Here is a 26,231-nt window from a genome sequence, read left to right as displayed (position 1 = left end):
GCCACCTCCCCTGTGTCTTGCCTGAGCCTGTCCCAGGACATTTCTGGGTTTCGTCTGACCTTTGCCTGCCCGAGAGAGGCCTGAGCCCCTGGAGCATGTACCCATTCACTGTGCCACCATTTATCCTTTTCCAGACCTCCTGACTTAGCTTTTGATTAAACATTAAGCTTCCGGGAGGCAGGGCCCTCCAGCACAGTGCGTGCTTAGTAGAGGCTTAATAAACATTTGCGAATCAATGCATCTTCAATCCCACAAACAGCAAGTCCCAGCCTGGTCCTTGTCTTTAAAGAGATTACCATCTGGGGGAAGAGGCAGATGCAGATGCCAGTCCAGCCCGGTGGAAGATAATGTATGTTATAATACAGACATCTTCAAAGGTACGCTGGTGAAAGTCTCCTCAGCCCGTGGCACTTAAGTGCAGGTCGGGAGGGAGGCACTGGCTCAGCTCAGTCAGAGGCATGGAGGGGGCCTGTAAGCTGCCTGATGCGCCTGGCGTACCAGGGGAATAAAGGCAAGTTGGAAGGCAGGATGGGTGAAGGCAGCTGTGGAGACTCTTGAACACTATGCTAAGGAGTCTGGGTTTTATCCTGAAGGCAGTGAGGAGCCGTTGAAAGTTTTTGAACAGTGGAGAGACAGGATCAAATTAATTTTAGAAAGATGGATCTAGTCAGGTGTGGTGGCTCACGCCTGTAATCCCAGCACTTTGGGAGGCCAAGGTGGGTGGATCACCTGAGGTCAAGAGTTCAAGACCAGCCTGGCCAACATGGTGAAACCCTGGCTCTACTAAACATATAAAAATTAGCCAGGCGTGGTGGTGCATGCCTGTAATCCCAGATACTCGGAAGGCTGAGGCAGGAGAATCGCTTGAACCCAGGAGGTGGAGGTTGCAGTGAGCAGAGATCGTGCCATTGTACTCCAGCCTGGGTGACAAGAGCAAGACTCCATCTCCAAAAATGAAAAGAAAGATGGATCTTTCATCAGAGAGGAGATGGATTGGAACAAGACAGTCTGGGGTTAGGGAGACCAGGTAGGAGTTGATCACTGCCTAGAACAGAGGTGATAATAACTACATTGTCAATTGCACATCATTATCCAAGAAGAAGGAACTTGAAAGGGAAAACATAGGCAAAATTAATATCAGTAAGTGTCAGAGGTACATTCTTTTAAGTCCCCCTCTCCTTGTGGGAAATAAGCTGGGGAGGTGCCATGGGGATTTCTCCCCTGGGGGAGCTGGGGCAAGAATTCTGGAAACCCTGGAAAGCAACGGACCGGCTCTCCTGCCCTCACCTCCACATGGCTGGCTCCCTCTCCTCCTCCCAATCTTTCTTCACTGTCACCTTCACAGTGAGGCCTACCTGGATCTCCCTATTTAAAATGGAGCCTTCCAAACTTTCCTATCCTCCTTTCTTGCTTTCTTTTCTTCCAAAGCACGCATCGCCTCTAACATATGCTATATTTGACATATTTTCTGTCTCCTCCCACCCTTCCATGAAATGAAGACTCGTTGAAGACAGAACTTGTCTGTTTTGTTCACTGCTGAATCCCTGGTACCTAGAACAGTGCTTGGTCCATAGTAACTGCTCAACAAATATTTGTCACATGAACAGATGAATTTTTCTTGGCTCTGTTCTCTTAAGCACATCCCTTCTACTACCTACTTCTTTTCTTTTTTCTTTTCCTCCCCTCCCCTCCCCTTCTCTCTCTCTCTCTCTCTCTCTCTCTCTCTCTCTCTCTCATTCACAGAATCTGCTGCCCAGGCTGGAGTGCAGGGGCAGTGGCATGATCTTGGCTCACTGCAACCTCTAACTCCTGGGCTCAAGCCATCCTTTTACCTTAGCCTCCTGAGTAGCTGGGACTACAGGCATGTGGCATCACACCCAGTTAGCATTCATATTTTTTGTAGAAATGGGGTTTTACCATGTTACCCAGATAGGTCTCAAACTCCTGGGCTCAAGCAATCCACCCACCTTGGCCTCCCCAAGTACTAGGATTACTGGCATGAGCCACCATGCCCGGCCCCTTCTACCTTTCTTACAGGTCACATTTTATTCTGCCTTGAATGATGGCTAATCACATGTCTGGCTCTATTTCTTTCCTCAGCTCTTCAAAAGCAGAGAATGGCATCCTGCCAGAGATTGGCACCCAGTGAATGCCAGTACTAATGAATCTGTTGACAAAGGAAAGCTTAGGACACTTTGTGTTTCCCCAAAAGAGAGTTTTAACTTCAGACACAGAAGCCAGGCAGTGGGGATGTGGACTGGAATGGTATTGCCCATAAACTATGACCTGGCACAAAGTAGCTTATCAGTAATATTTGCTGATACTGTTTTTAAAGTTCCAGCAGCCAGTCTTCAGAATTGTCCTCTTTCCTGTGGCCATGACTATGATGACATTTTGTTCATGAATTCATGCATGATTTATTTATTGAGCACCTACCTCTGGAAACATGAGATTGGTTTGTTTTCTCCAAGAGTGAGTGACCCATGGGGATCCCTGGGTTCCTGTGTCCAGGCCCAGATATTCTCGGGGAGCATCTGCTTCCCCCACTAGGAAGGAAAGAGCTTTCATACCTAGTTTAAGTTAACGAACACAGTGAGCTATGAACAGCCTCTTTGCCAGCTATTGTTCCTCCCTCCAGCCTGTCCTATCCACCGCAGCTAGACAGAGCTTCCTAAAAGCTTGCTTTCATCCTGTCACTTCTTACTCGAGGGCCTACAAGAGACTTCCACATCTGGATTATGTCTTTCAAAGCCAGTGTAATTTGGCCTCTCTCTCTGAGCCAAATGGACTTCCACTGCTAGTCTTCGCCAACCCCCAGTGCTGCATAGTTCTGCATAGGTACGTTCACTCCTCGAGCAAACTCAGTTTGTTTTCTGGTTTGAGAGTTCTCAGGCTTGTTCAGGTGGTGGAGCAGCTGGCACCCTGGTGTTCTTTGGGGACACCATGGCCTACTCTTATATTAAATTCCAAAGTATCAACTAGGCACCATTTTACTTGCTAAAGATTACTTCGTCTGTGGTCATTGTTAACTCATGACCCAGAACTGGGAAATAAATAACCTGTCAAGCAGGATTGGCCATTTTCTCACTGATCTGTTCATATTAACGTGTTCCTTGCTCGTCTGTTTTGCTGATCTAGCAGGCTATCAGGAGTAGATATTAATGGTTTAAGAAAATGCAATGGAAGAAAAACACCTCCTTAAATTTGGGATCATTCTATTTTTTATCTTATTTTTCTTCCCCTGGAAATCAGGCAAGCACTGCCATTTTTCATGAAAATGCTTCTGGCCAGCTTGTTCCTTGGCAGCACAGTGGGACTGTGAACTCCATGAAACCAGGGACTTTGGCTGTCTTAATTATTGTGATAGGCCAGCGTCCAGCCCAGGGCCTGGCACATGGCAGGTACTTACAGTTTTAGTGAAAGAATAAGAGTAACTGAATGAATGAATTAGAGAATCATTGCTTTGGTGATTTTAGGTTTGTTGGTCCTGCTTCCCCAGAGACCAGGCCTCCTGCTTCTAGAATGAATCCTGGAATGTTTGCTGAGTGATGGATAGACGGGTGGCTGGATGTCACCCATGGCATTTATCACTTTGGTGGTGGTGGTGAGGGCCAGGCAAGAGTGGCTTAGGATCTACTTGGCAGCTAAAACTCAGAGGCTAAGGTGGACAAACGAAAGCCGGACCTGAACTTACCAAGGCTGTTCAGAGGTTGATCACTGTCAGGATCCTGCAATTGAAGGAAAAACAGTCAGTGAGTTGAGGTGGGAGCCTCTCCGGCTGGGGCTAGCAGCCTAGGGGAGGTTCTTGGGTCTTGTCTATATTCCCTTCTCCCTGAGTCTAAGTTAGGGGTCTCTGTGTTATCCAAATACCTGGTTCAACAGGAAACATTCAGTCATACACCTATTTGATCTGTTTCAATTAGTTTACTTATTAATTTGCTTAGCCAGTAGCAACTGATTAGCAATTGTAGAAGCAACTGGCTGCTGGTTTGTTGTGTAAATTGCTGAATTCCTTAAGACGATTCTGCTCTACTGTCTGCTTTTGTCAATGATTTGTCTATGTTTACAGATACTATATTTCTGTAAAAACTTGAATCGACATTTTACAAAAGGGAACACCCAACTCGCCAACAAGTACCAAACAATGCTTAATGTCATTACTTATCCGGCAAATGCAGATTCAAACCACAATAAAATATCTCTACATAAACACCAAATGGCTAAAATGTAAAAAACTGACAATACTGTGTTGATGACGATGTGGGAAAACAGGAGCTCTCAGACCTTGTTGGTGGGAGTGTAAATTGGTACAAATACTTTGGAAAATGGTTTGGCTGAATCCACTAATGCTAAACATACAACTATTTTATGATTCTATGATCCAGCAATTCTGCTCCAGGAGATAGCCAAGAGAAACGAGTACAAACGTCTAGCAAAAACCCTGTGCATGAAGGTCTACAGTCGCTTCATTTATAATAGCTAAACATTGGAAAAACCCAAACGTCAGTCACTGGTAGAGTAGATAAACTGGTATTTTCATATAATAGAATATAATTCAGCAATAGACAAGAATAACCTAATTCAAAATGCAACGATATGGATGAATTCCATAGACATAATGATGAAGGGAAGAAAATAGTCACAAAAAGTACAATTCCACTTATCTAAAGTGTAAAAGGCAAGGTTAATCTATAGTGATAGAAGTCACAACAGTGGTTACCACTGGGGAGGGGGGGCAGTTAGTTATTGGAAGGAGCACAGTGGAGTCTTCTGGAAAACTTCTGGATCTTATTCTTGACATTGGTTACAAGGGTGTTTATATGTGCAAAAATTCACTTTAGACTTGAATGCCTTACTACATATATGCTACCAACACTACGACATTTCTGAGCGTGGTCTTAGGCCACCATTGATGCATGTACACAAATACACGCAAAGGCATTTTTACTTACTCACACCACTCCACGTGTGCACTCGGCATGCACATAGCCACATAGAGTCACGTGGAGGAGCCACTGACACAAAGGCTCACATACAAAATACATGCACACCCTTTCGGCCAGGCAAATGTTACAGGGAGGATGCTGTCTGGGTTTACACCCTCTGAACCCTGTGGTCTAGGTCTCCACCCAGGGACTTGCCTGCCCTATTGTGCTGAAGTCATGACCCGCCTTGGTGGTGGTTGGAGGAGTCGCAGGACCTTGTACATTTCCGACTGGAGATTTTTTCTGTTCCTCTTGGGAGTAAGAGGGCCCCTTTCAATCCCTGAGTGGGTGACCCTGATTAGATATAGAGGGAGGGTCCCTGGGTGTTGCCTGCTCCATAGCTAAGCATGGTGGACACAGCAGTTGGGAGGAGCTCTTTCTTTTCCTCCCAAACGAGACTGTAGTCTGCTGGAAGGACATGCCTGGCCTTGCCCTTGGGTGACACTAGGCCATGGGCAGCCTTGTGGTGTAGCACACAGCTTGGTTCTGCAGTCTGCAGGGGTCAAGTCAGAATACAACCCCGGCCTCCTGTTAACTGTGTGCTTTCAGGAAAGATCCTTCACCTCTCTGAACTCCAGGCTTACCCTCTGTAGAGTGGGGACGATAAAACCTGCTTCAAAAGACTACTGTGAGGATTACATGAGTTGTCTGGTGGGAAATGCTGGGCTCTCACATGGGAACTCTCTTCCCTCTGCCCTCCCATTGAAACTGCCTTTGCAAAATGATGCCTGAGACAGTGAAAGAGATCTAACTTAACCGACTCCATCTTACTTCTAAGCTCCAAGCTGTCCTTGGTCATTCCTGGGCATAGGCTGAACTAACTTTGGGAGAAACTCAGCTTATAGTTTAAGCAAAGTTGGTAACAGCTCTTTCCCAAAGCAGACCTCCTTCTTGTCTGGGGACTAGATTAACATTAGCCCCGAGATTAGAAATTATGGTTTAGGAATCATACAGCTGGAGGCCACAAGACTCTGACCCTCCCCAAACTGCTTCTAAGATCAGTGCTTGAGATATTTTGCAGACCCTGCACTTGATGGATCAGCTGGCACCACCCAGATCGATAAACTGGCTTATCTGATCTCTGGCCCCCCACCCAGGAACTGACTCAGTGCAAGAAGTCAGCTCCAGCTCCATATGATTTCGTCCCTGACCAATCAACATTCCTGGCTCGCTGGCTCCCCCCTACCCACCAAGTTATTCTTAAAAACTGCTCCCTGAATGCTCGGGGAGACTGATTTGAGTAATAATAAAACTCCAGTCTCCCGCACAGCTGGCTCTGCGTGAATTACTCTTTCTCTATTGCAATTCCCCCGTCTTGAAGAATCGGTTTTGTCTAGGCAGCAGGCAAGGTGAACCCCCTAGGCAGTTACATCATCCTCTGTATTTCTGTAGCATTTGGTACAGGAGTTTACCACAGGACTTCTCTCATAGGATGGTCAGCATTTCCTTTTGTTTTTTCTTCTTTTTGGTTGCTTTTTAAAATTTAAAATTTTATTTTTAATTGGCCGCTCTTTCTCATTGCCTTTGTACCTTTGGTGTTTAGCACCAGGCTGGTACTGAACTTTGAGCTCTGCATTGTAGTTCATTCCCAGCCGTCTCTCCTCCACCATCACCAGGGCTGGATCGAGCAGACTGTTTCCAGGCTGAAGATGAGACCCAATTGGGCAACTCTGCATTGTGGCTAGAGTCAAGGTAGGATAATATCAACAGTAATTCACACCCACCTGGCATGTGATGGTTTACAAAGTCCTTGCATCTAACTCTTGTCTAGTCAAGTCGATATCAATTGTCTGCTAACCAGGATGGGCAGCGTTAAAGAATTAATTATTAACTAAACAAATGCTTGTAAAGCATCTACATTGTACCAGGCACTACTCCAGGAGGATTCAGAGGCAGATTAAGAAACCACCCCAGCAAGATGGGGAATATAGTGCCCAAAAAAGACAGCAGAGAGTCTGTCCCTGAGAAGCTTGTTTCTTGGTGGAGAGGAGGGCTAGGGGAAGGCGGAGGACAGGCCATAAACAGATAAACCAGAAAAGGTCAGAGAGGGATAGGTGCTATGCAGAGAGTAATCCAGGCTGAGAGGAGACAGCGCCTGGATGGAGACTGAGAATGGGAGCTCTAGGGAGGGGCTCAGGATGGTTGTGGAGGATCTTGCTGGTCTCCCTAGAGGAGGTGACAAGAAGGAGCCAAGTGGCAAGGAACAAGCTTGGGGGGTTGGAGGAACTGAATAGAGATGCGCATGGCTGGAGCAAGGCAAGGGCCTAAGGAGAGAGGAGGTTGGTGGTAAAAAAACGCCATATGTGTTTGGAAGATACAGGCAATAGGCCTCGCCGACGGACTGGGTGTGCTTGGGTTTAGTTTTGTGGGTAAGAGGGTGCTTGCTGAGCTGTGGGAGGCTAGAGGAGCGGCTGGTGGAGCAGGGAAGTGGGCCCTTTCTTGTCGATTCATTCCCTTCCACTGAGTCTACTTGTGCATGCATGCCTGCATTCATTGAGGTAGGTAGGGCAAATTTCTTTTGTTTATTGTTAATTTGACAAATATTGACTATACAGCTTTGATGGACCTGGAATTGTGCTAAAAGCTGACGCACAAAGGAAGCTTATATTCTGCACTTTCTGGGGCCTTGGATTCCTCATCACTGGACTGAACAGTGGCTAATTGTGTGTGTGTGTGTGTGTGTGTGTGTGTGTGTGTGTGTGTGTGTGTGAGAGAGAGAGAGAGAGAGAGAGAGAGAAAGGAAGAGAGAGTCTCATTCTTTCGCCCAGGCTGGAGTGCAATGTTGTGATCTCAGCTCACTGCAACAGCCACCTCCTGGGCTCAAGTGCTCCTCCCACCTCAGCCTCCCGAGTAGCTGGGACTATGGGCATGCACCACCACGCCCAGCTATTTTTAATTTTTTCATAGGATGAGGTCTCACTGTATTGCTCAGGCTGGTCTCGAACTCCTGGACTCAAATGATCTGCCCACCTCAGCCTCCCAAAGTTTTGGGATTACAGGTGTGAGCCACCATGACTGGCCCTTAATTGTTTTCAATTGCTATTCACTGAGTAGTAGCTGTGGGAAAAAATTCTATACCTGTTTGAAACCAAAAGAGAGAAAGAAAAAATGAACTAAAGCAAAACTGCAAGCTAGAATGATAGGAACTGTGACTATCTTGTTAACTGTGGCATCCCTGATGTCTCCTACAATGTACAGTAGATAACGAGTGTTGAAAAAATATTTGTTGAATGAAAGAATTAGTGAAAATATCTCAGTTTGAGGACTCAATCTCAGGTCAGTCTTCACGAAGCTGACTGTGGTATATTCACACAATGACATATTAGGCTGCAGTCAAAACAAATGAACTATAGTGACACAAAATAATATGGATGGGGCCAGGTGTGGTGGCTCACACCTGTAATCCCAGAACTTTGGGAGGCCGAGGCGGGTAGATCATGAGGTCAGGAATTCGAGACCAGCCTGGTGAAACCCTGTCTCTACTAAAAATACAAAAATTAGCCAGGCATGGTGGCAGGTGCCTGTAATCCCAGCTACTCAGAAGGCTGAGGCAGGAGAATCCCTTGAACCTGGGAGGCGGAGGTTGCAGTGAGCGAGATAGTGCCACTGCACCCCAGCCTGGGGGACAGAGTGAGACTCCATCTCAAAATAATAATAATAATAATAATTATAAGGATGATATTAGAATGTAATATTAAGTGAAAAAGTTAGTCCCAAAAGATTACATATAGCACAGAATCTTTTCCATAGAGAAGCAAGGAAATGATGAATATGGGGTTTGGGAAGAACTTACCTGGGCAGGGAGCTTGTAGCACAGTCCGTGGCCTATCAAATAGGTACAGCCAACATTTGTTGAATTAATAAACGAAAGACTCTTGCCCTACCCACCTCAGGAGGGGGATGGATATGTGTGTGCAGGAGTGGGGACCTCATGGTTAGATGTAGGTTACTATCAAGTCCTAGCTTTTGTTGGGAATGGTGGATTTATGGAGGCTTATTACATTGTTAAAACCAACTAACTAGCAAGTTACAAATGGGCCCTGCATGGACCAATAGTGAAAAAATTCATGAAGCAAAGATTCTAGTTCCCCCAATGCTACGCACCCAAGCCTCAAGGAAAACATACAAGAGCCATCACCTGGCTATACGGAGTGGCTTCAGGTCAAACTCGTGTCCTCACCATACTCTGCCCTTACTGTTGTGCTGCCTGAGTTTCCCCATGAGCTCTTGGCAAACATCTCTGACACAGAGTGATCAGAGATGATGGACAGACACACTTCTGGAAGAGGAGCTGCAGAAAGTCACACATACTGGGGCTGATGGGCAGAGAGGTAGGTGCATTTTAGGCCTGTGAGTGTCAACTGGGGTCCATTGTCGATGACATCCCTGAGCAGAATAGAAATAGGGACTTATGACCAGCTGCATCTCCTCTGAGCCCAGAAGCAACAATCCTGAGCTAAGGAAAGGAGAGAATGGGGCTGAGAGATGTGGGTACCAGGTAAAATTCAGAGATCCAGCCAGACCCCCTCACCATGGTGGGTCCCCGCCATGATCAGAAGATGCAAAGCTGAAACAAGGCAACTTCCTTATTTTCAGATGAGAAAACAGAGGTCAGATAGAATTGTCTTAACCTGGAGTTAATAGAGGGAAGGAGGAAGTTGAGACGTCACCAAACAACACATGTGCTTCCTTCTGCTTTGCGGGAGATGTATTTATTTACCCGCAGCTTGAACTCAGCTTCTGGCTACAACTGTTGCAGTCCCGGCGCAGGCCGGACCAAGCAAAGGCACTGGCCTTTCCATTTCTGTTTGGGCCACTGGCTGGGCCAGGCCTGTCTGCTCTGTTGATTCAGCCTGCCGCAGAGCCCTGACTCACGGGTCCAGCCCAGCCAGTGTCTGACCTGGGGCTCATCCGGGAATGAAGCTCCTGCTGTCTGTGGTACAGTGGAAGGGCAAGAATGCCCAGGCCATCAGGGCCCAGGTAGGGGGTGAGGTGGGGAGGTGGAAGTGGGTGGGTGTTCGATCTCTGGAAAACCTGCCGTTGCCTGATCAACTCAGAGAATCTTCTTTTCCTGCTTCTCGGTTTGTCACCGGCAGCAGGAAGACATTAATCCAAGCCCGAAATATGGAGGCAGAACCATTAGTTATTGCAGTGGAGTATTATTATATAATTTACCATGTCTTTCTTTCATAAATGCTGCCCTCTATAATCCGTGGAACAACCCCGAGAAATTGTCCCCATTTTACGGAAGAGGCAGCTGTTCCGGCTTCAGAGCAAGTAAGGAACAGATCTAGTCCTTCGGGCCCGGTTTCTGGACTTGGTGGACTGTTGGTTTCATTTCCTTGTGGTTTTAGGAACTCATCTGGGTAACAGTCATTAGCTGGTGCTGGGTCCTTTTGAATCACTCCTCCCTTGCAATACAGCCTTGTTGGATATAATCAGCACGCAATCATCATGCAGAGATTGCCCCCAGCATCTCCCCAGCTCTTCCTTGGTCTGAAGGTAGAGTGACTTTGCTCAGTTCTGGGCTCTGCCATGTCATCCATGAATGGGGTCAAGATACTTCCCTCAAAGAGCGTGTTGGGAAAGGGGCCTATTGCAGGGCTTGGTTCCTGGGAGGGGCTTTATTGATATTAGCCTTTGTTCTTCCCTTTCTTCCATTAAGTTCCCACCTTTCTCACCTGCCTCTTCTTCCTTTATTCCTACTCCTCACCCCTACTACTGTTTTAGATCATGGGGAACCTCCTGGTTGGGCTTAGCTCAGCTCCAAAAAGCAAATGGACATCTTAAGGTCCGCTTCCTTTCCAGCTCAGAGATGATGAACCCAGATACAAGGCATTTTAAATGGAGTGAAGATTAAGTGGCTGCAGAGAAGCCACCAGCCTGGGGAGTATGAGTTCTCATCTTGCCTTGTCTTCTGACTTGCTGTGTGACTTTGGGCACACTCCTCAATGTCTCTGAACCTCAAGGTCCCTTTGGGTAATTGGGAACTGTCTTTCAGAGATGGAATGAAAGGGTTAATAACCTCACAATGAAACAGGCAAGTCCACCAGGCTAATAAGGAGGGGAAGAAGAGGCGGCAGCTCAAGGAGGCCAAAGGAACAGAAAGCTCGGCCAGCTCCTGTCTGCTTCCCTTGCCAAGCAGCCTGTCCCTGGAGCTTTATTTCTGTCTTCCTCTCTGCAATGCTGACTTGGCATTGCCTTGCTCTGGAAAGAAGTCAGTAAGGGCAGAGCTGGGATGACTGGAGTGTGGACAAAGAGAGAAAAGTAGGGGCACATAAAAGGGGCCTCCTGGCCCCGTTCCTGTCTACAGCAGCTTCAGTCTTCCCTGGAGTCCAAGGCCCTGGCTTCCCATGGTCTCATAGGAAAACCTAGAGCCAGAGATGCTGCTGTTGCTAGGTGATGGGATAAACAGGTCCTTTGAGGCTTGGGCAGGTGGCAGTAGGTTGCTGAGGTCAGTGACAAGCAGTGGGGAAAACCCAAGGGAGGGGGTGGGGAAAGTTCTTTGAGTAAGCCAAGAGACCCAGAGGTGCTCACCATTGTGGGGCCTGGCCACAACGCTCCTCTGAGGGCGCCTTACTCTGCTCTCTGATCCCGGAACCTGCATCCCTCCCCCAAACCAACGGCGAACAGCTGTGTCCTCGCCACTTACAGCTGGAATAGGCAGTTTGATGCCTTTGCTGCGCTGGAAACAGGGCTCTCTCTCTTGGATGTCTCAGCCATGACAGGTAAGGGGAGAAGAGGGTCACTGAGGGCTGGAAGATCATGGGGCAGGAGAGGAGGGAGTGAGTTTCTTCAGATGAGCCTGGTGGTGATGCAGCAGCCCAGAGTGCATGGGAAGTCCTCAGAGATGATTGATCATGCCTGCTTCCAAGTATCCTGGGATCTCACCTGTTACTCTGTCTCCAGGTGGGTCAACTACCAGCCCAGGCCATATGCAGCTGGGCATCTAAGCTCACGTGCAGAGATTCAGGGAGCATCCTCACAAACACTGCCTGGCGTTGAGGCATTCTTAGAGCAGCACTTTTTCCTTTGGGTCTACCCTCAGCCTCGGCTGCTACATTAGAAACCATTTTGCCTTGTTCTAAGCCACATAGGTGCTGACCTGTTGGCAACTGGAGCCGAGCGCCTTAGCCCCCATTTTAGCACATAATGGCTCCAGGGCAGGGCCTGGGGCCGAAGGGAGGGGTCAGGCAGCCTGCCATTGTCCCCTGCCAGCCTGCTGTTCAGCTCCCATCATTTAAGAATCAGCTTTTGTGTTTGGGCGTAGCTCTTAGGTTTAGTTAGGGCCGGGAGGCAAGGAAGATGTAACTATCCCTATTTCACAAATGGAGAAACTGAGGCACAGCAGTTATGCTCTTTCCCCAGAGATAATGTGAAGGGCAGGAGTGAGGTATTTATACATGCCCATTGGGCTGAATTAAACTGAAGACGGACCTGGCTTCCACTGGAGAACCCTTGCTTCCAGGCGATGCTGCTGTTTACTGCCGTACTTAGGAATCCCTCTGCGGTCTTCTCTTTGTCCTAGGGGAAGCAGCTCATTCTCTCCCACCTTTTGGAACTCGCAGCAATTCTACTTTGCTCAGCTTTCCCTCTGTTCTAGGGTGGTGGGTCCATCTGAGCCCACCTTCCCTTCCTGGAAGGGTCTGATAGGAAGGAAGGTGCTACCATCTTTGCACACCTGAGGACAATGCCTGGACAATGGCTGGTGTGGACTTGAGAGGACCTTTCAGTTCAGCCTTTCAGCCTAACAGGGACCCTCACGGGTTTGCCGCTGGGAAGGGCTGATGGATATTGAAGCTTAGAGGGGTTCTCTCAACTCTGCAATTTACCTGAACTGAGGAGCTGCCGTCCACGGAGCAGTCTGATGTTAATTTAAAAAAGTTCAAAGACAGAGTGTATACCATCTTTCAAGAATCATACTCACTTTTGCTTGACCTGAATTGTCCTTGAAACTTTAAGGGGAAGGGAAATGGCTGGGAGGGAAAAGGAACTGACTGGAACTGACTCCAGTCAGGAGTTCGAGACCAGCCTGGCCAACACAGTGAAACCCCGTCTCTACTAAAAATACAAAAAATTAGCTGGGCGTGGTGGTGGGCGCCTGTAATCCCAGCTACTCGGGAGGATGAGGCAGGAGACTCACTTGAACCCGGGAGGTGGAGGTTGCAGTGAGCCGAGATCGTGTCACTGCACTCCAGCCTGGGCAACAGTGTGAGACTCTGTCTCAAAAAAAAAAAAAAAAAAAAGAAGAAGAAGAAGAAGAAGAAGAAGAAGAAGATCTGACTCCTCCATCTGTAGAAAAACTTTGAGCAAGTCACTCAACAGCTCCTGGACCCAGTTTCCTTCTTTGGAATGTGGGTACAATAAAAGCAACTTCCCAAGATGGTAGGGAGTAGGGTTCTGTAAGGTGTACCACCTGCTCAGCACCATGCACTTTTCAGCACCTTTGCAAGGCCCTGGGAGCCCCATCTGGCCCTTGCATGATTTTACAGACTTGCTCATAGTCCCCTGAATTGGTCTTTGCAGTTTGAGGGGTCTCAGCTACCTTGATCAGAAGGGGGTTGTCCCTTGATCCTGCTCCTCCTGAACTCTGAGGCAGGCACGCTGGCCTGAATCCAGCTCTACCTCTTCCCAGCCAGGTAGTCTTGGGCAAATTAATAAATTTTTCTGAGTCTCAGTTTTCTCATCTGTAAAATGGGGAGAATATGACTTACTTCACAGGGTTGTTGATGAGAATTAATGATGACACATGTGATGTGCCTGGCTTGGTGCTTGAAATATAGAGGAGTTTAGTAAGTGAAAATTAGTGCCCTCTGCCCCAGTCACCCTACAGGCATGGAGAGCAGAACTCCACACATGCTCAAGGAGGGTCTGCACTGTGGTTCCATACAGGGGCAGGGTTGAGGATTCTCATTTGTTCTGGAGGCCCCAGTGATAACCAGCCTTGGTGGGCTGGTGTGGCGGCTGCAGCCAATCTCCTGGCACAGGTTTCAGTGACCCTAGATCTGTTTCCTGTGAACTCTGAGCTCAGGATCCCATAAATAGTGCTTTAATAGTGCTTCAGTGTCTTCTCTGCATCTCCGACTTTGTAGTTGCATAACCTGAAGTTCCTTTACTGCTTTCCTGCCCACTCATATAACTCGTCGAGTGCTTCATGAAGTTTCTCCTTGCTGAGATTTCATTTGCTAGGAGAGGCTGTGTTTTACAGTGCACAGAGCACAGGCCGTGGAATCCTGCAGCCTGGGTCTGAATCCTATTTGCTCATCGGCCTGAGGCTTTAGGCAGTTTTTGAACCACCAAGAGCCTCAATTTCATGTGTGTGTGAAAAAGAGGGAGAGAGAGAAAGAGAGATGCAGTAAATCTCCCTCCTAAGGAGCCCCAGATATGCATAGCATATAGTACATTGCCTGGTGCATGGTAAGAGTACAATAATTGTTTTTTGGTTTGTTTGTTTTGTTTTGTTTTTGAGACGGAGTCTCGCTCTGTTGCCCAGGCTAGAGTGCAGTGGTGCGGTCTCGGCTCACTGCAACCTCCACCTCCCAGGTTCAAGCGATTCTTCTGCCTCAGCCTCCCGAGTAGCTGGGATTACAGGCACCTGCCACCACGCCTAGCTAATTTTTTGTATTTTTAGTAGAGATGGGGTTTCACCATGTTGGCCAGGCTGGTCTTGAACTCCTGATCTCAGGTGATCCGCCCACTTTGGCTTCCCAAAGTGGGATTACAGGTGTGAGCCACTGTGCCCAGCCAAGAGTACAATAATTGTTAACTGTAATAATAATAATAATAATACCAATAATAATAGTTTAGTCATTGAGTAAGGCACCTTTCTGGGCCCTGGAGATCTAGCAGTGAATCAGAGGTAAAGCTCTTTTGCCCATGGAGTATATTCTATTATTTTTATTAATTATTACTAACAATATTAAAATAGAACCTGGGAAGTTCATGACATAGTAGATACTCATAGTCAAAAATTATTTACTGTTAATGGGAAGGAGATTCATAGAGAGCCTGTCATGTATGTCATGGGAACTGAACAAAGAGCTACTTTTATGATTTCATGGGCCCCGGGGCTTGGCTTCAGCAGGGTATTCTGTGGACTAAGTGCATCTGGGGAGAGTGACCAGGGCAGTCAGGGGACAGGAGGGGATGTCGTGTGACCTATGTGAACTCTCTTGGAAGAGAGGGTGGGGGACGCAGTTCAGAGAAGCAGGGACCAGTGTAGGCATGAAAGCTTCAAGTGTGTGTGGCCATCTGAGAAAGGCAAAAGACCATTCCAGGAGGAACGGGGGAAGTTACAGAAAGTCTTTTCTCCCGGCAAAGGAAAGATTGTTTTCAGCAACTGTAGCTTCTAGAAACAGATGTGTGAGCAAAAGCTGGACTGTGAAGGTTTCTGTGGCAGACAAGGGCCAGGGTCTGAGTAAGGGCTCTGAGCACCCCTGGGGGATTCGACCAAGCCCCCCAGCGGTGCGGCAGAGGAGCAGTGACCAGGGCAGAAGTGGTGGGGGTGGGGGACAGTCCTTCCAAAACCTGCAGCTCTGTTTTTCCCGTATGGGGGTTCTGCATTTGATTTCAGTGGAGCAACCGGCTCTGAGGCCAAAGTACGCTTGGGAAACCCACTCGCCGAGAAGACCTCTAAGGTTTTTCCTTAGGGTCTGTGATTCTGAAGAGCTCACTCTCAGTCTGAAATTTCTCTTGTTTCCTTTCACAGATAGGATTAGCCCTAGGCCTGATCCACTTGTAATATTCTCTCTTTACATCAATTTTCTATCCTTAATGGTCTCCTGGTAATTTGGGTTTTTTCCCTGGGCAGCATTGGGTATGAAACTTGAGTTTAGTCTTCTCGAAAGTCTAAGTTAATTATAGCTACTGGTTTTCCCTTTGCCCTTGGCTGAACGACCCTTTTCAAGTCATGAACCTCTTTGGGCCTCAATATCTTTCTTTTCTTTTTCCTTCCTTCCTTCCTTCCTTCCTTCCTTCCTTCCTTCCTTCCTTCCTTCCTTCCTTCCTTCCTTCAATTTCTTTCTCTTTCTTTCTTTCTTTCTTTCTTTCTTTCTTTCTTTCTTTCTTTTCTCTTTCCTTTCCTTCTTTCTTTCTTTCTTTCTTTCTTTCTTTCTTTCTTTCTTTCTTTCTTTCTCTTTCTTTCTCTCTCTTTCTTTCTTTCTTTCTTTCTTTCTTTCTTTCTTTCTTTCTTTCTTTCTTTCTTTCTTTCTTTCTTTCTTTCTTTCTTTCTTTCTTTCTTTCTTTCTTTCTTTCTTTCTTTCTTTCTTTCTTTCTTTTGACTGAGTCTTACTCTATTGCCCAGGGTGGAGTGGTATGATCTGGGCTCACTGCAACCTCTGCCTCCTGAGTTCAAGTGATTCTCGTGCCTCAGCCTCCTGAGTAGCTGGGATTACAGGCGTGAGCCACTGTGTTCGGCTAATTTTTGTATCTTTAGTAGAGACGGGGTTTCACCATGTTGGCCAGGCTGGTCTTGAACTTCTGACCTCAGGTGATCCACCCACCTTGGCCTCCCAAAGTGCTGGGATTACAGGCTTGAGCCACCACACCCAGCTGAGCCTCAATTTCTTCGTCTACAGAATGAGGATTACAATGTCTCAGAGAGTTGTATCAGACTGAAGGGAGATTTTGGATGTGAAAATGCTTCTTGAAGCACAATATGGTGCCTTTGTTGCATTTGGATAGAGACATGATGCTGCCACTGTAGCTATTACTCTCTTTAAGACCACCAGTGACACCTACGTGTCCCGGTAGGTTCTCCCGGCAGCCTGGCAGGACCCTCCTCTCTGGGGACTGGAGATGTGATGGTGGGTGATGTCAGGGTGGAGATGGGATGAAGGTGAGGGGCTGACCTCGGCTCTATAGTTACCCCCTTCTTGTGGACATCAGTGAGTGAGTGAATGTCAGGTTCTGCCTGGGGTGTGGGCAAGCGGTGTCCCCTGCTCCTGTTCCATCTATGGAGTGCACAAAATTGAAGGCCTAGATTTTACATGTTCTCTGAATCTTCCATGGTATCTTTCCAGTACCTAGCACAAAGTAGATGCTCAAGGAACACATGCTGAATGAACGAATGAATGAATGAATGAATGAATACAGATTTTAGAGGAAGATACTGAGACAGCAGGATATGCTGAAAGCATTGGTTGGCTCAACTGCACCAGTGGGTGAAGGCCAGCCAGACTGATATGCAGGACATTTTGTGACAGGGGACGCCACTGCCACCCCTGGACAGGTGCCCACTCCTGGACAGGGGCCATCGTGTCTCTCACCCTCTTCCTCAGTGTTCCTTTCATCTGCTACCCTTCGAGAGTTTCTGGTTGCATGTGCATTACACGAGGAAGCTGGAGGGGCTCTGGGGGCCACGGGCAGGGGAGGACTGTTGCGGTTTTCCGTCTCGTTTACACATGTCTCTGCTGCCGACGTGCTGGTTAGTCAGAGCGGCAGGCTGGGAGGTGGCGTTAGACGTGTCACGGGGGATTGCCACTTTGGCTCTGCCCCACTTTTCCCCTTCCCTATCACCAGGGTTTCCAGGCAGGCTCAGACCTGTGCCTCCCTCACGCCCAACCGCCGCTGGGATAAAAATCCTTTAGTAACCCCTCAGATAGAATCTGGCATGTTTTCCAGTTCAACTTGGGGTGAGCCTTGTTTTCAGTGTCAGATAAATCAGACACTGGTTATAGGGGATTCCGTCTTTGATCATTTATCTGTCATCCATCAATCCACTCATTCATTCATTCACATTTACTAAGTGCCTAGTCTATGCCATGGATGACACGCCCTGTGCTAGGTTTACGGCTAAAAACAGAAAAGACACAGACCCTGTCCTCAAGAAGCTCCCATTCTGGTGGCAACAGGTTTATAAGAAAATGTGGCAGATGGATGCACTTTAGGTTTGGAGGAGTTCACTATCCTGGGGAATCCTTGCTTGGGAACTTGAAGCGTTTTATTGAGGCTGTTGTTTTCACCTGAGCAGGAAGGAAGGCTGAGGGCAGAAGAGGCACCTGGGAAGGCTGAGGCCATGCAGATTTTCAGGCCTGAGAGCGTTTGTCTCCTGCTGCCCTGGGGCTGTTCTGGGGCTTTGGGAAGCTTGTTAGCAGTTCCCCAGCCTTGTTTTTGGTCTGTTTTTCTCATCTGTCCCCCTGCCCACGGCCCCCCTGAACTGGTCTCTCCTCATTTCTTTCATTCAGTTTCTCAGATCTCTTGGGCTTTGGCATGGGTCTGGGCTAGGGAGGTGTCTGCTGGGTCCTCAGCCGCACTGAGCGAAGACTGAGAGGAGGAGAGACTGAGAGGAGGAGAGGCCTGGGGGCACACAGGAGCCCTGACATCTAAACCCCTTCTCCAGGGAAGCACCCAGGCACAGAGCTTGACCCCAGGGTCAGGCGAGAAGCGCCTTGGGAGATGGACAGGGCCTGGGGATGCAGCTTCCACCTCGGCAGGTGCAGCTCCCACGGCCTGGAGTGCCAGCACCTTTGCTCCAGCCGCAGCACAAGACCCTCTTGTCCCTACACTCCCACTCTTTCTTGCTGTTCACACATGCAGTTCCCTGTGTCTGGAGCTACTTCCTGCTTTCCCTGCCTGGAGAGAGCCTGCTCATCCTTCAAAGTCCATTGCAAATCGTTTCTCTTCCAGCACAATTTCCCCACTGCCCTAGAGAGAATCTGTTGCCTTTTCAGCTCCAGGGGTACCTTGTAACCACTGCTGGTGTTACACTTGCCACACTCTGTGTTGAGCACCTGCAGGGTGAAACCTAGGTATTGTGTCCCCCAACCCCCAGCCCCATTTAGAGACTGGCCAATGACAGGGGCTGATTAAATGGTGGCTGGCTGGAGCTTCTTTGGGGGGAGTTACAGTGACACCAGGCCCCGTCACCCAGGTGGCGAGGGATCCAGGAGAGCAGACAGAGCAAGTAGCCCCTCCTTGCCTGTCTTGCCTTTTAGGACCTTCCCACTGCCCAGCTCAGTTTACCACCTCAGAGCCTAGGATGGCACCGCCGGGGATGAGTGGGCTTCTGGATTCTGTGCCCTAGTCAGGGGTGGACTCCACAGTGCTCCCAGCACCCCACTGCCCGCAGGCTGGCTCCTGACTGCCACATTTCTGAGCCCAGCCAAGCCCAGCCAAGCCCCTTGAGTCTGTACCAGGCTGGCACAGAAAACAGGAGGTGGGAGGGAGGATCAGCTTCCTCCAGAGCAGCCGGAAGCATCAGGGGTTTGACCTCAGGTGTTAACACCCATGTCTGGTGGCTCAGGGTGCGTCTGGTGGCTCAGGGTGCATTTGGGTCTCCGGAACAGTCATGAGTCAAGGCCAGGAGAGCCAGTCCCAGGGTCCCTGACTTCCCTCCAGGCCTCAGCTACGGAGTAGTTAGGATGGGACACACTTCCTTCGGGGACAGGGCTTGGGTTCTGACCTCTGCCTGGGCCTGAGTCCCTGCTCCAGCTCTCCCTAGGAATACCCAGCTTAATGGGTTCTGGGGAGAGCAGTCGTTAAGACGCAGCAGCTCAAAGGACCCTGACTGTCACAGAGAGGGGCCTGTGGGGATGGAAGGAGGTAGGGAATGGAAGGGAAGGGAGGGCTGAGCCTGGGCGAGGAGATCCCATCCTCCCCTCAGGGCTGGGAGCTATGGCTGTCTAGGGTTATTAAGCACAGGCTTAATGACAGGGTTATTAAGCACAGGCGGTATAATGGCTAGCTCTGGGGCTAGAAACTTCCTTGACCATACCGTGGAGATTGGCCATGCTGCTGCCTTGCCTTTGGGGCCCCAGGCCTGACTTGACCCCTCCATCAGTGTGCCCACCTGCCCTCCCCTGCTCCTGCAGCAATGCCCAGCTCCTTCCCTGGTGGCAAAGGGTCTGTGTTGGGTGTGCTACCCAGCTATCATTTCCTAGCGCAGACTCCTCTTTAGTCCTAAGTCCTTACATTTGTGCGGGGCTTCATGGTTTCCAGAACCCGCTCACATGTATTAGCCATGTAATCTCTGCGAGTCCTGTGTGTGTGTGTGGAGGTGTTGTGGGTGATATCATTTCCATGGACAGGGGAGAAGGTGAGTCTCAAGAAGATGAATGCCTCAAGACAGCACAGCTAATCAGGGAGCTGGCCTCAGCCTTCTGATTCTGTAGTTTGTGACCTGCCCTAGAAATGATTCCCTTCTCTGTTGCTCCCCCAAGAGACACCCCGGGTCTCCTCAGTGCCTGCCACCCAGAAGCAGCTCACAGCTAGGTAGGCTCCACAGCTGCTGTCCTCTCCTGGGAGCCCCAGGGGATGCAGCGTCTCTGCACACAGTCCAAACTTTGGGGCACCTCCTTGGATGGGAAAGCAGGAAGCTTGTGCTTTGATCCTGGCTCAGAGGGAAGCCCCTTCCCCTTTCTGATCAGCAGCCACAACCGCACTAGGAATTGTTCTTGCCAGAATTTTCAGAAGAGTGTCGTGGGAAGTGCTCAGGTTGGGAATAGGAGACAATCACTCGAGGGGCCCCTGCAGGTCACATCCTTCTCCCTTGGACAGTGGCTTCTCCTTTCCTCTCTTCCCTTCCCTTTCACGTTGGTGTCCGGGCAATTGCTGCCTCTTGGCCAAGGATTGGAGAAGGAAGACCCCTGGACCCAGCGATTATCTCTTCCCCTCCCTGGCCCTCAGCTGTCCTCCTTGAAAGGTGGGGTTGATTCTCTTTGCCCCAAGACAGCGAAGACGCTCCAGGTATTTTTTTTTTTTTTTTTTTTTGAGACGGAGTCTCGCTCTGTCGCCCAGGCTGGAGTGCAGTGGCCGGATCTCAGCTCACTGCAAGCTCCGCCTCCCGGGTTCACGCCATTCTCCTGCCTCAGCCTCCCGAGTAGCTGGGACTACAGGCGCCCGCCACCTCGCCCAGCTAGTTTTTTGTATTTTTTTAGTAGAGACGGGGTTTCACCATGTTAGCCAGGATGGTCTCGATCTCCTGACCTCGTGATCCACCCGTCTCGGCCTCCCAAAGTGCTGGGATTACAGGCTTGAGCCACCGCGCCTGGCCGACGCTCCAGGTATTAAGAGGAGAAGGAGGAGAGAGGGTGAGGGCATGAAAAGAGACCAAGTAAAAGATCTCCACAAACACCCTAGATTGTTTGAAGGCATTTCTGCACTGTTTTCTTTTCTTTTCTTTTTCTTTTTTTTTTTTTTTTGAGACAGAGTTTCACTCTTGTTTCCCAGGTTGGAGTGCAATGCGTGATCTTGGCTCACTGCAACCTCCTCCTCCCAAGTTCAAGCAATTCTCCTGCCTCAGCCTCCCAAGTAGCTGGGATTACAGGCACCTGCCACCACGCCAGGCTAATTTTTTATATTTTTACTAGAGACGGGGTTTCACCATGTTGGCCAGACTGGTCTCGAACTCCTGACCTCAGGTGATCCACCCACCTCGGCCTCCCAAAGTGCTGGGATTACAGGTGTGAGCCACCGTGCCTGGTCTGCACTTTTCTTTAAAAATAAAAGGAATCAGTTTCCCCAGGGAGTGGCAGAGGGCCACTGTGGCATCAAAACAGCCCCCTGCCTTGGAAAAATAGCGCCAACCTCTAACCAACAGACCTGGAGACACTGGGCAAAAGAACATTCAGGATTCAGGAAAGAACAGTCAGGAAGGACAGCCCTGGCTCTGTGCCTGAGGACCATGGCAATGGTGGGAGAGAGGAAGGCGGGTGTGTATGAGATGTGTATGGGACTGGGGTGTGGGGGGATTTGGGTGTGGCCTCTTTTCTTAACCTAGAAGGTGTCACAGAATTCTCAGCTGATGAGCGCTTAGGCTCGTTGAAGGGCCTTTTTTGGGGAGCCCCACCCTCCCCGTGTCTTGGGAACAGAGGGCCCCCACACTCACCATGCTGGCTCTGTGATCCTCCCAGTCTCCCTGTAGCCTGGAGCTGAGATTGTCACCCCAAGGCAGCAGGAGGGCCTCCCCACACAGGTCCTGGGTGGCCAGCGGGTCAGAAGTCCCTGGTCAGCACTGGCTGGAGGAGGCCCGAGTGCAGGGCGGGCCTTGGTCCCTCACGCCCAGCATCCTTGTCCACTTAGCAAGCTGCTGCCTCTCACCGCTGTATTCCAGGAGTGATTGGGGGACTGTGGGCAGCTTGATTAAAACAGCACTACAGGTGAAGTTGCCAAACTGGAATGATTATGTGTCTTGTAACCTGACACCTGTCTTAGGGGCTGGAACAACACCTGAAGTCATTCATGGGCCCTTCGGCCTCAGAACAGGTGACACACCTGTGTCACAAAAGTCTTCCTGCCTGAATGATTTCCACCCAACCGTGTGTTGGCTGAAGGTGATGCCAGGAGTTTCCGCCCTTACTCCCCCTACCTTGTAGGTGCATGACTTCTCACTGTGTGAGTGCTTTGGTTTGGGGTTGGGGGAAGTTGGAGTGGTCTGGGAGTTGGGCGACAGAGTTTGCAGCTCAGTGCAAAGGGATCATTGACAGGTGTGGGGCAACAGGATTGGAAAGTTCACAGAGAAGAAGGGAGTTTCTTCTCTTAGGGAGATAAGATGTGCCCCCTTTCCCTGGATCCCAGAAGCGAATCCACAGAGCCAATGATTTGCCAATGTGCTAGTGCTTCCTGCCCCTGCCTCAGCGGCCATTCAAAATTCTGAAAATCACTATTGGTGCCCTGGCTAGAGCCCATGTCTCCTTGTCCACAGGGTCATTTCTTTCTTTCTTTCTTTCTTTTTTTCTTTTTAAAGACAGGGTCTCTCTCTGTCCCCCAGGCCGGAGGGCAGGGGCGCAATCTCAGCTCACTGCAACCTCTGCCTCCCAGGTTCAAGTAATTCTCATGCTCCAGCTTCCCGAGTAGCTGGGACTACAGGCGTCTGCTACCATGCCCAGCTAAGTTTTGTGTTTTTGTATTTTCTTTTCTTTTCTTTTGAGACAGAGTCTCACTCTGTTGCCCAGGCTGGAGTGCAGTGGCACGATCTTGGCTCACTGCAACCTCCACCTCCCAGGTTCAAGTGATTCTCCTGCCTCAGCTTCCTGAGTAGCTGTTGGAATTACAGGTGTTGTGCACCACCATGCCCGGCTAATTTGTATTTTTAGTAGAGTTGGGGTTTTGCCATGTTGGCCCGGCTGGTCTCAAACACCTGGCTTCAACTGATCCACCTGTCTCAGCCTCCCAAAGTGCTGGGATTATGGCGTGAGACACCACACCTGGGCCCACAGGATCATTTCCGACTCATGCTCTGCCACATCCTGATAGCTCCAGCTATCATATCCCCTGGCCAGGGGATGCGCAAGGTGAAACCTTATAGCCACAGACATTTTTCTGGGAGGGACTTGGATAATTGTCCACATTGTTCCTCCATTCTGTGGGTGACAAAACTAAATTCCAGAGAGGCAAAGTCAATGACCCAAAGTCATGTAATGAATTAGTGTCTGGTTCCATATGAATCTAGATCTCCTTCCATTTCTCAGACCTGACCCTCCCAGGAGACCAGCCTGGGTTAGACGTGTGTATTAGTCCTTCTGTTGATAACGTGCTTCTATGTATCAGCCCTTTAATTCTCCAAAAACAACAACCCCAATATTTTGTTTCCATTTGTCAGCTGAGGAAACTATAGCTCATGGACATGAAGTAGTTCGGGGCAGAGTTGGGGCTGGAACCTGGTTCTCTTACTGGTTCACATTGCCAGCCTTGTGAACATGCTAAATGGAACACAAGTGTCTGAAAGCTCCGGGTTTGTGGTTTGGGATAATATGGCCCATGGAGGACCCCAGTGATGTCTGAGCAGGAGGAATACCGGGTCAGTGTAACGGATTGTTGGCCAAATCTTGGCTGATGAATGCAGTGTGGCCTTGTACTTGTCTCTGAGCAGCAGAAATCTGAAACTGGCCTGAAGGGCTCTGGAGCCAGCGCAGTCCCAGCCCTTCCTTACTCAAGGCTGGTGGCCTTTAGAGTTGGAAGTCTTGGGCAGAGACAAGAGCCTGTGATCTCAGGTGACCTCAGGATCAGGGATGTGATGATCCAGGCAGGCACCTCCCCAGCAGCAGGGCAGTGAGAAGCCAGTGGGCCACTGGGAGCCACGTTTTCAGTTGTCTTGGTTCCTCTATGTGCCAGGCTAAACATCTGGTCCACAGGTTTGCATTGCTTCACCTGGTGCTCAGGTGATGAACCAGGAAAGAGGCAGCTGTCTGGGCATGAAGGCTGCTGGGCATGGCTGGTTGGAGGGATGATGACTCAGCCTTCCTGGCTTCTGCTCCCCGTTTGGTCTGGGAATTTGTGGAGCGGTCTGGGAAGAAGGCGCATGAGCAAGACTGGGCAGGGTGGTTGTGATGCCTGCAGGTGGGGGTGAAGGTTTACAGAGGGAGGCACAGGGGCCTGGAGAGAGCAGAGGCCCCCCTCTCCCAGGTGCTGGGGAAAACCAGCTGGACCAGAGCCCACTTTTTTTTTTTTTTTTTCTGAGACAGGGTCCTACTCTGCTGCCCAGGCTGGAGTGCAGTGGTGCAATCTCAGCTCACTGCAACCTCCACCTCCTGAGCTCAAGGGATTCCCCTGCCTCAGTCCCCCAAGTAGCTGGGATTACAGACTTGAGCCACTATGCCTGGCTAATTTTTGCTCAAGCCACCATGCCTGGCTAATTTTTGTAGTTTTTTGAAGAGACAGGGTTTCACCATGTTGGCCAGGCTGGTCTCGAACCCCGGAGCTCAAGCAATCCACTCGCTTTGGTTTCCCAAAGTGCTGGGATTACAGGTGTGAGCCACCACACCCGGCCCAGAACCCCCATTCTCCCAGAGGAAGCCTCAGCTCCCTGTCAGCTCCGTCTTGCCTGCCTCTTTCTCTTGCCCACCCATCTCTTTAGATTCTCCTCCCATTTTCCCTCCCTTCTTTCCCTCCCATTACTACCCTTTTATCTCTTCTTCTTCATTTTTGACATTTTTTCTCTTCCTTCTTCTCTTTCCTTATCTGTTTCCAGCGTGTGTGTCAAGATCAGAGGCAGAGTTATCATGAAACTCCTGAATCTGAAGCTTCAGAGCCCGTCAAATGCACGGCTCCTTCCAGGGCCCTGGGAAAGGGACCAGCAATATGTTCACACTATCATAGGTTTTTGCAAATTTTGCCGAATATTTCTTTGATATGCTTTTTTTTCAAGAAAGCCCCTCAAGAAGTGGCCTATCCCTGTGAGTGAAGGCCAGAGCCTTCCTCACCCAGGCTGGTCCCATACAGGTGACCTCAGTTTTAGGACCAAGAGGTCTTGTCCAGCTGAGAGCTCCACGCACACCAGATTCTGAGAGGTGTCAGCAGCACTTCAAAAAACTTTGTTGTTTGTTTTCTGTGAGGTTTCTGGACCATGGACTGAGCTCAGACACATCCGGTGGGAGAATATTATTTCTGTAAAGATGGTTATTTAACCCTCCTCCACCCCATCATGGCGGCGCTGCTGAGGGCTGACCCAGAGGCCAGGGCAACTCGCTGGTGTCCATGGAGGAGGTCCGAGGCCTATTGCCACAGCCCTCCCGCCTTGCACAGCACAGAGGCGGTCACCCCAGGGACAGGCAGGCACCCGGCTGCTCCTCTCGCCCTTCCTGGAGGAGGCGCTGCCTTCTGTCCCTGCAACTGCCTTCCTTATGGGCCAGCCTGACACTCAGACTTGTTTGAAGCTGCACCGGTAGCTTTTTTGTCTCTTTTCAGCATTCACAACAGCCAGGGACTTGATCTGAATGTATTTTAAATCACATTAAGTAAAGAGTCTGTTGCTTTTTGAAAAAAACCCAAGCCCCTCAAAATGGGTAAGCTTCAGGCCTCTTAAAACCTGGATCCTCCTTGGTCAAGAGCATGAGCTCTAGTGGCCTGGGGTCCTGCCTCCTAATCTCAGCCACGAATGATTTGTGCAACCTTGGGCATTTTATTTAAACCTCTTGCACGCCACCTTCTTCATCTGTAAAGTGGGGATAATAATAGTACTGACTTCATAGGGTTGTTATGAAGATTAAGAGATAATCCTGGCTGGGCGCAGTGGCTCATGCCTGTATTCCCAGCACTTTGGGAGGTCAAGGCAGGCAGATAACTTGAGGTCAGGAGTTTGAGACCAGCCTGGCCAACATGGCGAAACCCCTATTAAAAATACCAAACTACTCTACTAAAAATACCAAAAAAATTAGGTGGGCGTAATGGCGGGCGCCTGTAATCCTAGCTACTCAGGAGGTTGAGGCAGGAGAATCGCTTGAACCCAGGAGGTGGAGGTTGCAGTGACCCAAGATTGTGCCACTGCACTCCAGCCTGGGTGACAGAGCAAGACTCTGTCTCACAAAAAAA

The 26,231-nt window shown here is 49.4% G+C and overlaps 1 protein-coding gene across 3 annotated transcripts in view; it reads right to left on the bottom strand.

The window, feature by feature from the left end:
* The window catches only part of TMPRSS4 (transmembrane serine protease 4), a 44,408-nt gene extending 22,365 nt beyond the window's left edge, over positions 1-22,043 (bottom strand). The window contains exons 1-3 of one of the 3 annotated variants that reach the window (XM_077964379.1): positions 21,811-21,900; positions 8,779-8,810; positions 3,695-3,728 (exon numbers count right to left, since the gene is read on the bottom strand). Coding sequence is in view for 2 of the 3 variants with exons in the window: in XM_001092969.5 (XP_001092969.5) it covers positions 3,695-3,728; positions 21,811-21,813 (37 nt within the window). In the remaining variant the exon portion in view is untranslated. Of the gene's footprint in view, positions 1-3,694; positions 3,729-8,778; positions 8,811-21,810 lie in introns of all 3 variants that reach the window. The other 2 variants (XM_001092969.5, XM_077964380.1) reach the window with 2 other exon arrangements.
* Positions 22,044-26,231: the final 4,188 nt, after the last annotated feature.

This window comes from Macaca mulatta, chromosome 14 (genome assembly GCF_049350105.2).
Source record: "Macaca mulatta isolate MMU2019108-1 chromosome 14, T2T-MMU8v2.0, whole genome shotgun sequence".
NCBI lineage: Eukaryota > Metazoa > Chordata > Mammalia > Primates > Cercopithecidae > Macaca > Macaca mulatta.
This window is presented reverse-complemented; position numbering and strand designations above follow the sequence as displayed.